Source organism: Podarcis tiliguerta (genome assembly GCF_965153285.1).
Source record: "Podarcis tiliguerta genome assembly, chromosome: 1".
NCBI lineage: Eukaryota > Metazoa > Chordata > Lepidosauria > Squamata > Lacertidae > Podarcis > Podarcis tiliguerta.
This window is the reverse complement of record NC_139534.1, coordinates 88111506-88128011: the sequence shown is the minus strand read 5'-3', so window position 1 is coordinate 88128011 and position 16506 is coordinate 88111506. Positions and strand designations below refer to the sequence as shown.

Below are 16506 nucleotides of genomic sequence, written 5' to 3'. Positions count from 1 at the left end.
GAGTGGAGCAGGTTTCACTCTGGTCCACTCTTTGGCCTTAAAAGGCCAGCTGCCCCTGACCTCAGGACTGTGATCACCCCCTCCCTTCCCTCCCTCATATTTATGCTTTGGGGCTTGTTCTATAGTAATGGTTTCTCTTCTAGGCTATGCAATTATGGCTTTGCTGTGGTTCTTTAATTCTCTGCTGTGGTTCTCTTTGGAGCCAGGACGGAATTTACCGGCAAACAGATTGGCCCCATTTGCAGGTTTTGGCTTCCCCACAGCAATAGTCACAACTTTGGTGGGTCTGGGCTTTGGGGTGGAATCCTTCGTCTTACATTGGGGTGAAGTGGTGCCTCATCCCCACCTCTGAACAGCTCAATCACAGGGGTACCCCATTGGAAGGGTCTAGTTGGAAGTCTCTGTCCAGAAGCCAAGGCGTGCAGCAGATGGGCCATAGAGCTTCTTTTAGTGACAAGGGAGGGCCACCCATGTAGTCCTACATCTTGTGATGGACCCAGTATCCCATGATCGACTCTCATGCCTCAGCCCTCCACCAGGAGGCTGGGAGGATTACACAGCCAATACCTAAGCCAAATCTTACCTACATCTGGAATTGTGGCCAATTTCAAATCCCAGAACGTTTCCTTGTCCAGTTTGTTCACCTTAGACTAGGTCTTGCTCCCGGGGAAGGGGTCACTGCGAGTGGGACCACAATTGAATCCTCATCTGTTATACTGGCACTAAGAGAGTGAGTAGCAAAGTCTTGCAACATTTTGTCTTAACATGTAAGTCAAATTTTTAATACCTTCAGAAAATGCTTCTATTTGCTTCATGGTAACTTCCGAATCCTCCATCTGTTCCAGTCTGTCTAGATCATCACCATCATATACTCTGATATCTAAACCAGGCTTAAACCATTTCTTTGATCCAATTCCAGATGCCTGTCCCAAATCCATCAAACATGCATATACTTCCCATCTTCCTGCTTCTTCTTCCTTAAATTTCCAAAATTACTAAAAGCAACTTTCTTTGGCTTCACTTTAGCTGTACAGTGGTACCTCGGTTACAGACGCTTCAGGTTACAGACTCCACTAACCCAGAAATAGTACCTTGGGTTAAGAACTTTGCTTCAGGATGAGAACAGAAATCATGGGGCAGCGGGAGGCCCCATTAGCTAAAGTAGGACCTTGGGTTAAGAACAGTTTCAGGTTAAGAATGGACCTCCAGAACGAATTAAGTTCTTAACCCGAGGTACCACTGTAGCTGTTAAGAGGACATAATCTGGAGGTTCCATGGCTTCACACTTTTGCTGATGGGATTCTTGACCAATCAGCAAATTAAAATGGGTTGCCAAGTGCCATCTTAGCAAGGTATTGCTTGGTGGGATGTTCAGCAACTGCACCATAGTCTCTACATTAAATTGATGTTCCAAAACCATTGGCCCTCCATGAACACCACTCCCTCTCAAATTAGGAGTACAGGTGAAACTCGGAAAACAAGAATATCGTGGAAAAGTTCATTTATTTCAGTAATTCAACTTAAAAGGTGAAACTAATATATGAGATAGACTCATGACATGCAAAGCGAGATATGTCAAGCCTTTATTTGATATAATTGTGATGATTATGGCGTACAGCTGATGAAAACCCCAAATTAACAATCTCAGAAAATTAGAATATTAAATGAAATCAGCAAAACAAGGACTGCAAATAGAGCAATATTGGACCTCTAAGAAGTAGAAGCATGCACATGTACTCAGTACTTGGTTTGGGCCCCTTTTGCATCAACTACTGCCTCAATGCGGCGTGGCATGGATGCTATCACCATGCCAGCAACCCCAAAGCAAGATAACTGAACCATAAGGAAGGAATATCAAATTAAGGCTGCAATCTTATACAGACGTACCTGGAAGTCAGCTGCACTACACTCAATAGGGCTTACTTCTGAGCGGCCAAGTATAGGATTGTGGTGCAACCCAGACGTAACCTCCTATCTTCACCTCCTTCAAGATAGATCTGTCCAGTGTACGAGACACTGTTCTTATCACTAAGGATAGGCCTCTAGTGCATAATGTGCAAATAGCAAGGAAATCATCCTAGTTTTTTTATCTTCCCTATGGAATTACAAATGTTTGATCTGTTGAACTCATATCCTGGCACATGTTTACTTCAAACTATCTCAGTACATTTCTGACATATTTAGCTTTAAGTGTACTAATGATGCCAAGGTGAGATTTGTTCGTTTTTATTTAAATTTATGGATTTATAAATCTAAATATAAATTTATGGATTTATATATCAGCCTAAATTATAAGATTCCAGGATTTTTTTATTAATTTATTTAAGCTGTTCATATGACACTTAATCCCCAAAGTTTGTAAGTGGCATACAGTGCCTCCATTTTCTCAGGGTTCAGGCTCAGTATACTGGCCCTCATCCAGTTCACCACTGAGCCCTGACAATGGTCCAGATCATGTTCAGCCACCCACTCCCACCACTCAGATGTTTTGGAGAAACAGAATTATGTGTCAACAGTGTATTGATGACACTGTATCCCAAGACACCCAATGAGTGCTCCCAATGGCTTAATATTGAGCAATGGCTGAGGAGCACTGGGGACAAGATTGTGCCCTGCGGCACACCATAGCACAAGAATCATGGATTTGAGACGCAATCTCCCAGCGCTATTCTCTGGACATGGCGCTGAATGCAGGAATGTAAAATACTGCTGCCAATACACATTCCAAAGAGCTGCTCCAGGAAGCTACTGTGGTCAATGGTATCAAAAGCTGAAGAAACAGGAACAGAGTCACACTTTCCCTGTCCTGCTGTTGATACAGGCCATCCGCCAGGATGACCAAGGCTGATTCTCAAAATCATGCCTGAACCCAGATTCAAATGGATCCAGATAATCAGTATCCTCTAGGAAGTCCTGCAATTGCCTTACTAACACTCTCTTCACCATCTTACCCAAGAAGGGGCATTTGTGACGGGGCAGAAGTTGTTCTAAACCACAAGGTCCAGAGTGGGTGTCTTCAGAAGCAGACATACTATTGCCTGCTGAAGGGAAAAATACACCACTCCATAGCCATGTCCTGGAGCCGCCTGGGCAAGCCCTCTGACTGGCTTTCACCAGCCAGGATGGACAGGGATCAAGAGAGCAATAAGCTGGTTGCAGCACTGCAATGGTCCTGTCTGCATCACCAGGCTGCATAAACTGAAATAAATCCCATAAAGTATGGAAAGGTGCTGCATTGTACGCTTTTACTGGAAACAGCCTCAGAAACCCCTGATTTAATTAATACAGATTTGAACTTACTAATTCTAAGTCAAGCTTTTCCTTATTTCCTTGAAATGGGTTGAGGGGAGATATGCAGAAGAGACAAAAGTGACAATTCCCATGTTGCCAAGTCAGAGGAGCTGCAGTAAGAAAACAAAGTGATGGGAAATCAATGCAATATTTCACATTCCTTCATCCGTCTCACTTGCGACTAGCAGCAAAGATAACGCATTAAAAATAGATGCGTCCCATTTCTGTCTGCGAGTAGCACCGTTCAGCGAGCAGCACAGTCAGTTTGATCAAAGGGGAGCTGAATGCAGCTTCTTAGGTCTTCGTAAAATGCTTATCAATGCTACAGCAGTTAAAGGATTTAATACTTCTCCCCCCCCCCGTACCCACACTAACCCACAACCTGCACTCTACTGTGTACATTAGCTGGTGCACAGCTCCCTGCAAGCCAGCTGGGGAAGGGAGGGAGGGAGGAGGTTGGGCTTTCAGTGCAGCTTCACACTACAAAGGGCTCCTTTGTTATTCTAGCTCTGTTTTAAATATCTGATGACTATTCTGAGCCATGTCAGTGCCAAATTCCCCTGCTTTGCTGCAGACTCTGCACAACAGCACATTGTGGGCAGACTGGATGGGGAAAGGCTGCTAGTGTATGGGTATCCCCCATTCCTTTGCTTCTCAGGCAGGTTTGCTCATTATCTCTGCCATCTTTTTCTCTTTTCTCTAATCCCCCATAATACTACCTGGCTGCTTTGGGAACAGAGACGGAGCCAGCTCCTGATACAGCAGTTTACCCTCACACAGTGTGCCAAGATGGGTGTAGTCGCTCTTCTTAAGCTAAGGAAGGCAAAACAACCCAAGTGTATCCATCTTGCACGGTACAACTGTGTCAAAACTTGTTGAGCCTGTACCATCTCTTTTGTGATCTTGACAGGAGATTTCCTAGGGGAACTTAAGTGCTGAATTTGGCAGTGATTTAGGAGGTTGTATTTCCTTCAAGACTGTCTTAAAGACATCTCCAGATTCCAGAACCAGTCTGCTCAGCAACTAACATCCTACAACTTTCAATTAGGACCGACAGCTTTGTGAGTTTGCTTCCAATGCAATGGGGTTCTAGGTGTGAGCTTCCCACATTATGGTTCTTATAAAACCTAGGCAACACACCGTCACGTATTCACATTGATCAAAGTATGCTAGGCACCAATGTCACAAGAAAACACAGATGAGGACGGTTTGTTATGTATTGATGCATGTGGATATTGGCATCAAAGTGTGGTATGGCCTCAAAATGCATCATGAAAAACAGCAGCTGTGATGGAGGAAGTTCAAATGATACTAGTGGGCAAATGCTGTGGGGCCGAAGTGATCCAGAGGCCCCACCAAGGCTGATTTCATATTGTTTCTTACATTTGTATACTGCCTATATAACTAAGTTATCTAGATGATTTACAGACCAGCATACACAACCCGAAATTTAAATAAAAACACTAAATCAAATCAGCAAACAAAAAATATGTAAATCTAATACTAGCACAAGGAGACGCGGGTGGCGCTGTGGGTAAAAGCCTCAGCGCTTAGGGCTTGCCGATCGAAAGGTCGGCGGTTCGAATCCCCATGGCGGGGTGCGCTCCCGTTGCTCGGTCCCAGCGCCTGCCAACCTAGCAGTTCGAAAGCACTCCCGGGTGCAAGTAGATAAATAGGGACCGCTTACTAGCGGGAAGGTAAACGGCGTTTCCGTGTGCGGCTCTGGCTCGCCAGAGCAGCAATGTCACGCTGGCCACGTGACCCGGAAGTGTCTCCGGACAGCGCTGGCCCCTGGCCTCTTTGAGTGAGATGGGCGCACAACCCTAGAGTCTGTCAAGACTGGCCCGTACGGGCAGGGGTACCTTTACCTTTTAATACTAGCACAAACACAGCAGCATCCCACTTGTCTGTTTACTGAGAGGAGGAGTACTGGGCCAGGTGACTGGAACTGCCCCAGGCAGACCTACCACCCACCAGACTCAATTCAATAGCGAAGTTGCCTTTTGGAATTGTTCTGACACCTGCATTTCCAGCTTCTTTTACTAATGCCCAAATAAAACTACATTTCTCAACAACAGTCACAACTCTCACCTTCAATTGTGTATGTGGAGCAATGGCACCTGGAATGAGATGCAAAATCAGCAATGGAAAAGCCTCCAGGGTTTACAGCTAGTGACGCACAGATAAATCTATTTCCAATCTGTTTTCTAAATCTGCTTTACCTTATTTCTGCATATCATTCGTGAATTTGAAGAAATCCTCATGGAAATTAATTTTTAAGTACAGGCGACAACCATTTTGTGTGGGGGTTCCATTCCTGGCCCCTGCCTGTGTTGGCAGAGTGAGTTTAAGCCCAAGTTATATCCCCTACTATGACCCCATTCCTCCCTCTTCTTGGTCTCCACCTTACCTCACTGCTGCCATGTCAGATGATGTGTGAGAAGATGGGATGGATGTGGTTTGGGCGATCAGTCAGGGAATGGGGGTGTCGGTTAGTCTAGATGACCTGTGAGGGAAGAGGGGCATGGTTTGGGTAATGAGTGAGAGAAGGGAGAAGGGGTTGGGAAAGGGGTAATGGGTAATGGGCCAGGTGTACAAGGTTTTGGGGTGTGAGGTGTGAAGGGAATAGGTTGGCATGGGGGGTTGTGGGGGTGATAGGTAGGCAGGGGTGGCTACAAAGTCAGTGAAAGCGTCTTCCTTGTTTCAACTGAAAATTTCAATGAGAATGTCAAAATCCACTATGTGACACATCAGTAATTACTGATACTGTAAAAGGAATGTATGATGCTGCATATGATCTCACTAAATTTGCAAACGTAAAATTATTTTATAAAACCAACTCATGGAGAGTTGGATTTATCAGTGGTTAACAGTCAGAATGCTCATTCCTCAGAGTAACAGTTTAAAGTGCAACAGATTAGTAATGGCAGGGAACCCTGCACAGAGCTAAAACTTTCTGATGCAGGGCCAGTATCAGCACTCAGAATTTCTGGGCTGCTGCCAAGGCTGCAATGCCCAGCCTACCAACTACACTTTCTTTGGCGTCTCCTTTAAAATGGTTTCCCTCCACTGGTCCAGTGTTTGAGCCCCTGGGTCTAGATGCCATTTTAATTTTCCGCAATACTCCAATGTAGCGTCACCCTGCAAGCATTGTGGGAAAATTAAAATGGCAGTTCTTAGTCAGCTGATGCTGCTTGAACTGAAGCAGTGCCTGCCACCACTGTCAGGTAAGCCCACAAGGATCCATCAACAGAAGAGGAGACTCACCAATGGGCATTTTGCCCAAGATACACCCGCCCCCCAAAAAACCCCCTGAAGGGGCCTTTTTTAGATGTGATAGTTTATTAAATGTGGAATACTGGGCTGGAGGCTGTGAGTTCAGCCCAGCATATGCATCCTTAACACCATGAACTGGTCTGAAAAGTGGGTATGTGAGATCCAGAATGTTGAGATACCAGAGAAAATTAAAATTGTATTAAAAATGTATTTGTGTGAAAGTAATCAGTGTAGCACTGTACTGTCATTGCTCCAACAGTCTTTTGTGTTTCCAAAACCATTTTCTTCCTATGAGAAAGAACACAAAGTATAGACTTGATACTCAGTACTTAACTCCTACGTCTAAAAACTTGAATTCACACAAACCTGTTTTTCATTTAACCTATTCACCTGAGGCTTCCAAGATGCTCAATTATTGCAGATAAAGGCTTTTCATTATTTGTAAACAGTACTTATCAAAGGGAAGGAAGCCCTGGGGTTGGTAAGAGTCTGTGGTTACCAGGTACACTGTGTAAATTCACCCCAGGGCCTCTTCTCACCTTACACTTGAAAAAAATAAACCCTGCTTTCTCAGAAGTTCCACTTGTGTCTGTTATTTATTTGTAAAATGTACAGCCAATACATAAATATAAAACATGTTAAGTAGAATTTAGACTCGAACTATAGAACATAATCCACTGCCCCGGTGAAAGTACCCATGACGCCCAAAGATGTTTTCAAATGGTAGAGCTCAGTGCTTTATATGAATAGGAAATAGTGTTGCTCTGTTCCATGGCGAAAACAGCATAGAAACAGCTCCAATTGCAGTCAAAGAATTCTTGATTTCTCGTCAACCTGTTAAAGTGATTAAAACTTGCATTCCTGATATAAACCTTTTGATGTTGTAAAGAGATTGTGACAGAAAAGCTCTTGTGCTAATAAATTTCTCACTTTCAGCCAAGTGCAGACTTCACTCATGTGTACAGAGGAGGAAAGGAGAGAGGATGCTGAATCAGAGGACAATTATGGTGGATTTCTCGCCAGCTCTATGTACCAGGGCTCCAAAAGCGATTCAGCAGCTGATGAATAATTTGGCTAGTACAAGAAAGACATTCTATGCCCATGAGCCATGCTTCCTTGTGGGAATGTATTCTTTATCCTTTTTTTAGTTTTAGCACACTGTTTCAGCTGGCATCAAATTAATTCATAGTGTGAACTCACCCTTCTTCATAAAATCATCATAGCAGGATAAGGATCTCACTGTTAGCATATAAACAGTTTGCAGTGCATGTAGACATTTGATGTGGATGAAAACTCATTAAGAACTGGGTGCCTAGAGTTGCTATCAGTTCCTCATCTGACACCAGAAAGCTCTGTCTAAAGGCTACTATGATCCACAGACCAGTACAATTACCTACACTTGGCTACTGGGGTTTTTGATATATAAATTTTCCTTTAAAGAAGGAACTGCAGCTCCCCTGCATAGCCACTTTTGGGAACTGGGAGAGTTTCAAAAGCAGTTTGTTGACCAGGGACTGCTTAAAATAATAATAAAAAGAGTCTCACTGAGGAAACTGAAGTCCTTGGGCACAAGTAACAGCTATCTGGATTGTGGCCACGATCAAATGAAGGCAACCCAAAGCAGCAGATGAATCCATCACAACAGGGATCTTGTTTTGAAGACTAACACGTCAAGCGCTGCAGAAGAAAATGCCAGGAAATGTGAGACAGAAGCATTGTTTCTAAAGAGAGTACTTTTAGAGGCTTCTACATGACATTACAAACTGTTTATAAAACTATATTAGCTGTGAGATCCTTAGAGGGTCATCACAAGGGAATGTTTGCTTTTTAAATAGACAAGAGTCTATTTCTTTGCAGAGAGAAAAAACCCATAAGCATCCATATGGAAAAATCATATGCTTGCATGTATGAAAAAAACACCCTCCTCCCTCCTTTTGCCCTTGCATGTACCTCTTAATTTCTTCTCCATCTGCTTCTCTGCAACTGACTTCGACTCTGACTGAAAATAAGAGGACATCTGCTGTTTAATAACCAACCTAGATTCACACAAACATGAGGCCGAATTCAAATACTAGAATAATCCTCACCACTATCCATAAAATCCATGGTTTTCTGTTATCTTGAGAAAATTCTCAGCAGGCAGAATTTGACCCCCGCCCCCCAAGCCTAGCTGTGCCAGTGACACCCACCAGATACATCAAGAGGAAGGATAAAGGGACAAATGGGCTACCAGCCGATGCTGGGCTTTGAAGGCCTCAGCCAGCCAACCAGCCAGCCAATTTCATCTTACATATTTGCTTTCGTTAGGGCTATCCAGCTCTGCCACAATGTCTCAGCAATGTGCAGACCCTGCCCTAAGCAAAGTAACTTACAGGATGTTGCGCCACAAAAGGATGCAGGAGAACATCCTCCTTCTCTGCTTCTCAGTAAGGCCAGCCCCCCCCCCCCCCCCTGAAGATAGCAATCCCAAGAGCCATTACTGCACCACTGGCGGGACTGAAGCAAACTAGGAATCACAAGGAACTTTGTGTTCTCTTCATAACACAGCTCTGTCCTGCTTCAAGCTGCTCTTAAGAAGATTGTGTTAGTTCCTTGAAAGGAGAGGCACATCTGAAGAAAAGAAAGCAACCATACTGATTACTGAAGGTTAACACTAGCAAATTAAGAATAAGAAACTCCTTAAACAGTATTAGTTGGAGAGAAAGAAATCTGAAGGGAGGATAGCAGCTTCTCAAGTCTCAGTTTTGAATGCCAGGTACCATAATGAATAACATTACACACACACACACACACAAAAACAAAACAAACAGAAAGCCACCACTATTGTTTCATGTTTTCCTACTTCACTGAGCTTATGACCACATTAGCATGGGAATACTACATTTTCTAAATTACTTTCCATCTGGCAGACATTGATTCCTCCACCCCAATGTTTCAATTTGAGCTGCAATTAATATATGTAGCACTTTCCTTTAAGTAACATCAACAGCTTATGCAACACCTGATCTTGCCAAAACATCAGCAAAAGTTGCTCATCAGCAAAACACCAGCATGCACAGCTATGTGAATCAATTTGTTACTCAACAAAGCCAGCAGAGGGTGCACAAAATACTAGCCCCTGCATGTACAGACTGAAAAAACCCCCACAACTTATCATTTTCTGATAAGTAATGTAAATTACTGCTAGATGAGTTACATCCAATCACAGCTCTTCATAGAATCCACAGAGGAAAAGAACCCATTGAACTGACCCCCTGCAGGGGAACGAAGAAAAAGAGAGATTATTGCTGATAATTCTATTTTTAAAAACTTTAGAGAGATAACTGATGTCCTGTGGCAATAAGGGCTTGCTAAATACCCACACAGCCAGAACGGAATTTTCCTGTCTTACTGCTTTAAGTGAATCCAAGTACATAAAACGAAGGGGACCTGGAATTTAAACTTCAATAGCAAAAAGTAAAAAAAGTAAAAAAAAAAGTAAACCAATAACTTTTAAAAGGCTGCTTAATTTCATTAGCTAGAACTATTGAGGGAAATCTTACTCTCAGACAGGGCCATAACTAGAGGTGCTTTAAATTGGTGGTTTTTGCAATGTGGAATGAATCTCTACAACAAAGAAAATGTGCAAGCACAGTAAGTACAGTGTGACAGAAGTTTATATTTTCTGTGAGTGCGTGGATCAAAAGGCCACATTCAATACCAGCTCTCCAGATTCTCCCTTGACCTGAAGCGAGATAAGTGCCACACCCCATAGTCGCCTTTGACTGGACTTAACGGTCCAGAGGTCCTTTGCCTTTTTTACCTTTTAGCAAAAGAGAGGCTTCCACCATACATCTTAAGTTATGATGTATACAAGTGCTTCCTGAATTGTGTTCTTCTGTATTGTGGGAGAAGCTGACGTTCAGATGGCAAGATGGAGAAGTGTGCTTTCTGATCACTTGCTCCCCCCTCCCCAACAAGCCTATTTATGGCGTGCCTGCAGCAATTCTGAGTCACAATGCCATGTCTGAGGGAGGCAGAAAACAAGCAGCTACAGAATGATTAGAGGAGGAAGCAGAACAGGAGATAAAGGGAAGTGTGGGTGTGACGATTCTAGGAGAACAGAGAAGGATTCTGGGAGCCCAATTCTCTGGGCTGTTCACTTTTGTGCCTCAAGAAAGCACCCAGTTGCCTCCTATGTCAAACAACTCAGCAGGGAACATAGGGGAGTATTTCATGGACCTGAATTTGTCTCCAGAACTCATACTGGCAAAGTCAGCTATGTGCAAGAGACGGTAACACAATAGTGAAATCTACAGTTATTGTAGAGGAATGGTTTTAGGGTTTCGTCACAAGTCAGACCAGAAGGGGAAATGGTGTTGGTTACATGTTTCCTAGCTTAAATTTTGCCATGCCCACCTCCACAGATTTTGTAGAATGTTTCAATTAAAATAAAAGTGTTGCTTTAAAAAGTTGAATGCTACTTTTTCTTCTCTCCAGAAATAAGACAGGAGGCAGGTTTTGAATCAGCAAGCAGAAAGTACGCCTTTCTGAGCAGCCTAAAGCAGAAGACTGCTTTGGCTTAGATTTAGGATGAAGGGAGAAGCAAGTTGTGTACAGGTACCAAGACTCTATGAATACTGATTTCCTCTCACCCAAAATTTCTGTTCCTGCTATATTCGGAAATGCATTTGATGGAAAAATGTAGGTAAAAATGGCAAGTCAAATATACAATTGTCAACAATTCCAGCCAGCTGTAGCTTTATGAGAAATGTACTGTGTGAACAAGGAATCAGGTCTTCATTGTGTGTGTGTGTGTGTGTGAGAGAGAGAGAGAGAGAGAGTCTACCAGCATATTAGCATGTATGTTTTTGAATATCAGTGGGTCAAAAGGAGACATACATATTTAAAAAGAGGTTTGCTTTGGAATATCAAATCATGGCTCAATCTATTGGTCTGTAATTTCGATCAGACAAAGTTTGCTTGGAATGATGTGCATCAAGACTGGTCCAACCATTTTCCCTGATCAAGAGCAGATTAAGCATCAATTCAGGGTTCACAGATTACTTGATGAAATATTGTGGCCTCATTGTACTAAATTGTAATTATAATTTACTAGAGAAATAAGACAGGATCTGATCTGTCAGCAAATCCACTGGTCAGCATACCCACTAGCTGCTGCAGCTTTCAGACAGATGTGTTTCCAAGCTCAAGATGCACTGAATCATTACCCTAAAAGCCATGTGGGGATTTTGCTGGTCCTCATGACAATTGCTGCTGGTTCAATAGATAAAACAGGAGAAGCTGCACAGATGACATGACAGCAGTAGTGTCAAACAGGGCACAACAGCATGTCAAACCCCTATGTCAGGAAGTTTCTTCCTTTGAGGTACTTCCTGTTCCTGTCCAACACTTGTGTTGGAACTGTGGTTGCTGGAGAAACTGATATCTGGAAGCACCAACTGTGCCTCTAATCTTTCCGTAAAGGATTCTGTTACTGAGACTCACATAATATATATGTTGAAACAGATAGAAAAGTTATGAAAAGTGACAAAAATCTTACAGTAGTGCTGAAAAGAGGACCTAAGAATTCAAAAGTGTAGTGAAACCAGTCAATTCTAACAATTACCACAGGAGCTGGCGTTTTCCATTTGAAATTCAGAGTCTAGTATATTTGAATCAAATAGGGCCAGACTAGATCTCAGCACATAGATATGAATGTGTACACTTATTCTGTCCTTTGGGCCTAACCTCTCACTCCTCCAGCTGGCAGATCCAGGGACTGCTGCACTGGGGGAAAGAGAAGGAACAGTTTGTCACATCAGATGGAAACAACTGCTTTAGTTTTCAGACATTTTCTGTCCTCCTAAAAATCAAGTGAGAAGCTAACTTAAATGCCAATTTTACAATCCATTCTGTTTGTGTTCTGCTCAGCATCACCTCAGAGAGTCTTTAAAAAGCCTTCTTTTTCTAAACCTTCTTTTTGAAATGGCCTGTTTTTCAGAAGTATACTATATTTATTAATGAACGATTACTATAAGGTTTAAGTGCACAGCACTGGAAGTAAAGAGCAAGACTCAGCTGAATGCAGTAGGTCCAGTCTTCTATGCACACCTTGCTGAAATGAATGTAAGTTGTGCAAAAACAGTTTTCTGTGGAGGAGGCGTTCCTGGAGGTTGGTTCCCAAATATATTTATAAGAATTTCGATAGGCATTCCCTGAACACATACAAGGCCCAGTTGTTATTGTTACTGTCTAGACATTTTCTTTTAGCGCAGGGAAAAAACCTCTTACAAGGGGAAAAAGCTGCTGTTTGATTATAGGAAGGCAGCCTGGGCCCAAGTCACATGCAACTGGCTGTCGCTGCAGGGTAAGCTATCTGGTTCTCCTCTTCCGCTATGTTTGGCATAGAAAAGCCCAAGCAGTGACATATTTCAGATTTGCCCTTCTTCCCCTTTCCAGTTTTCCACTTTTCTTCTGGGCGAAAAACTATGGGACATATGTCATCTCCTGTCCTTTACTCCAGGTTATTGTGAGCCAACTCACTGAATCTCCCAAAGTGGATCTTAAGTTTCCAAAAGGATGGCTAGTGTGAAACCAAAAAGGACCTTTCACCTGCTCCACTGGCTTGGAGCTTTGGGTGCCTAGCATTGACCTGTCCTGGCCTCTGGCCTCTGACCCCTCCTTCTGACCCTGCTGGATTATTCCTGCTGCGCTTTCTCCAAGACAAGGCCCCTCGGCAGTGGCTTTAGTGTCAGGGGCAATTGTGAGACCAAATAAGAAAATATCTCCTAATGACTTGCTATTGTTGAGGGGCGTAATCAATACTCTGGGCGCCAAGCCAAAGTGGCAGAGGAGAGGATCTTTAACCCTATGTATGCTGAAGTCTGCTGGGTGGGAGAAGAGAGCTAGGTCAGATAAAAGAGAGGGTGAATCCAACATTGTTCCAAGACGCAGGATAATTCACATTAGTGATTCTGCCAGACTGGATGTGAATGCTAACGTGTTGCATGAAGGTGCCCATCTTGCTATCTGACAAAAATACATACTGTGCATTATATCTTGTCAAGAAGCATGTCCCTGGCGTGGCATTTTGGATCTGCCTGTGTATCTCAACATAAGGTGGTTTCCTTTGACCTGTAATATTGAGTTGAGGGGCCCCAAAGCTGAGCTCACTGGCTGTTGTTGTTTTTTTAATGTACCTTCTCCAGTCAGTTAGGGTAGCAAAAAAAGCAAGTGTGTAACATTTTCTCAAGAATCTACAGGTAGTTTGGGATTAACTAAAAAAAATCTCCCTTTAGTTACCTTTAAAGTACATTCCCCCCCAGTTTCTACTTTGATGTTATTTGTGCTAGGTAAAAATCAGTGGAAAACAGTTTTACTTTGAGGCAACTTTACCTAGCACTTCAGATACTATGAATACTATAAACACTACATAAATTATAATAGAACAAAACAGTAAGATGTAAAGTCAGCTGGATTCCTTCTTAAATTTATTACTTTTCTTTATTATTTTTTAAAATAAAAAACAGATATTCTAAAAAAAAAGCATGTTTACCAAAATATAGGAACTGCTGCAAAACAAGAAATACTGAAAGCAAAACAAGGCAGTTGATAAGTTTGGTCACAGGGTTATTAGAGCTCTATATTTTGGGGTTGTGTGTGTGTGTGTGTGTGAGAGAGAGAGAGAGAGAGAGAGAGAGAGAGACAGACAGACAGACAGACAGACAGACAGACAGACAGAAAGTGCCTACCAGCACCTTAGCATGTATTTTTTTGGACAAGAGTGGGTACAAGATGAGGCTGATTCTTTAAAAAGAGGTTTGCATTGGAATCTCAAATCATGGCTCACCAATTTGCTAGAACAGGGCTACAGGTCAGGGCCTGAAATTTTAAAGTTTCAAGCTATCTGAATTAACCTGAGGTAATTATTTCACAAGAATGGGGTACAAATTTATTAATTTGGTTCTGCTGCTTATCCAAATCTTGGAATGCTCATATCTAGGATTTTATTGAAGGCAAAGCAACAGAGCCACAAAGGGGAGGTAGAAAAAGAAAAGAAAAAAAGACAAGAAGATGATTACATTTCATCTTATGGTGGTATCTTTGGTCTCAAATCACCACCTAGTCTTACAAAACTCGTAACTTCCTGGTATGGATGAAGCAATCCTAAAATGGGAACTATGAAAACAGCATTCTAGCTATAGATAGAATAAAGGCAATATATCACAGACTGTGTGAGAGTATCTCCTTGCTCAATCTAGGTTTTTGCAAAGCAAAGTGTCCTTCCTTTCAACTTGCAGAGCTAAAACTAACATGCCAGAGAGCAGGATCTAGAGGCGTGCTGGCTGTAGGCATGGGGTCCAAAGCACATGTAGGTTAGGAGAGAAGCACCAGAGCTAACTGCTGCCCACAAACCCATTCCTGCATGAAAGCAGAGGGAGTTCAAAGTCTTTTATTATTCCCCTCCCCAAAAATCATATCTGTATTTTTACTTACAGCTCAGTGATGGATGTGCTTTTTGTTGAAATTGGGTCAAAGCATTTTACCTTCTCCTGTGTTTAGGACTATTTGCTGTGTCAATTTGTTCATATATATATAAAATGTACATCCTCTGAGCCGGGGGCTGAAGTCATAAACTGTTACTGACTTTGGCTCAAACCACTTTGGCAGAATTCTTCTTTACATGAACAGAGGAAGCGTTCTGCACTGCCATGAGGACACCAAGCGGTTTCTTCCTGTGCCGCTGTAAGTTGCCAAGAAGTCCCATTCTGCATAACTACAGAAGCAAAGAGATGCCCTGTAACCTTCCTCACACCATGATGATATAATCCATGGTTTTTTCCATGAGAAGGCTGCAGTGTTGCTGAGTCCTGTGACAGCAGAAAAACGATTCATTGATCCCCCCCCCCCTTATTAGAGACATTAAGGGTGGAGAACCCCCAGGACTTTTTACCTTGTCTAGGAGACTTCCACCAGCCAAGCCATTAGGCCTCCCTGGACACACCCCTCACTCACCCTGCTCCACGCCTTCCTTGAGTGTGTTTGTGGCTGGAATGTGCTCCTAAATTGTGATACTGCCTCTTGCTTGTCGTGATGGAGAAAAGAAAGATGTGGGTGTGTTAACCTTTCACTTTGCTTGGCTGGAATATAACCTTCTGTACAATGTTAAGAGTCACATGCACTGATCCATTCACTTTCCCCCTCTGGCCTCACCCCTGGATACATGCTTAGGAATCCTTCTTGACATGTATGTTTAAGGCCTTCCCTTCCCACAAACCTACACACATTTCCCTGAACACAGTTCCTAGGAGAAAATAAGAGTTTAGAGAAAGGCAGACAGACAGACAGACAGACAGACAGACACACACACACACACACACACACAGGAAGGCCACAAAAGAGTTGCCACATTTTGAAGCTTTCAAGCCAGTGGAATAAACAAAGTGGTGTACTGCTCCGTGAGGCAGCCTGGACATAAATAAGATAAAAGTAGCAGGGCTGTTTAACATGTCAGTGCAATATCTCCACTCATTTCCTCACAAGCTGTGCCCAGATTCCAACTGTTTATTGTGTATTGTTCATGGTCTGAAGCATCACTTAGGCGAGAGTTTCTGAGCTTTTAAAGTCAGCAGCCAGATGGGTGGGGTATAAATAAATAATAATAATAATAATAATTATTAAACAATTAAAAGAAAAATATTAAGATTGAATTCTGTTTCTTCTCTACTATTCTTTTCAGCTAGGAAGGAAACAGCAAATTTGAACAAATCTGAGCCATTTAATGGCCCCAGCTGAAGACAGGCTGTTCCAGCACTGCTGACCTTGGCTGTAAACTCCAGTCTCCTGTCACCTCCATTAGTGCATTCTATATCTGGCCTCCTGCCCTCTTAGCCTTGAACAAGCTACATATGCTTCTAACAGTCCTGAGTGAGGGGCTCAGGTTACATGCCGGAGAAC

At 42.7% G+C, this 16506-nt stretch overlaps 1 protein-coding gene across 7 annotated transcripts in view; it reads right to left on the bottom strand.

The window, feature by feature from the left end:
• The window catches only part of RAD51B (RAD51 paralog B), a gene marked incomplete at its 5' end in the record, with an annotated part of 322766 nt that overhangs the window by 51893 nt on the left and 254367 nt on the right, over positions 1-16506 (bottom strand). For 3 of the 7 annotated variants that reach the window (XM_083457496.1, XM_083457495.1, XM_083457497.1), the window contains one exon: positions 3301-3401. The exons of the other annotated variants lie outside the window; for them this stretch is intronic. In XM_083457496.1, coding sequence (XP_083313622.1) covers positions 3301-3401 — 101 coding nt within the window. The remainder of the gene's footprint in view (positions 1-3300; positions 3402-16506) is intronic. 7 annotated transcript variants of the gene reach the window in all.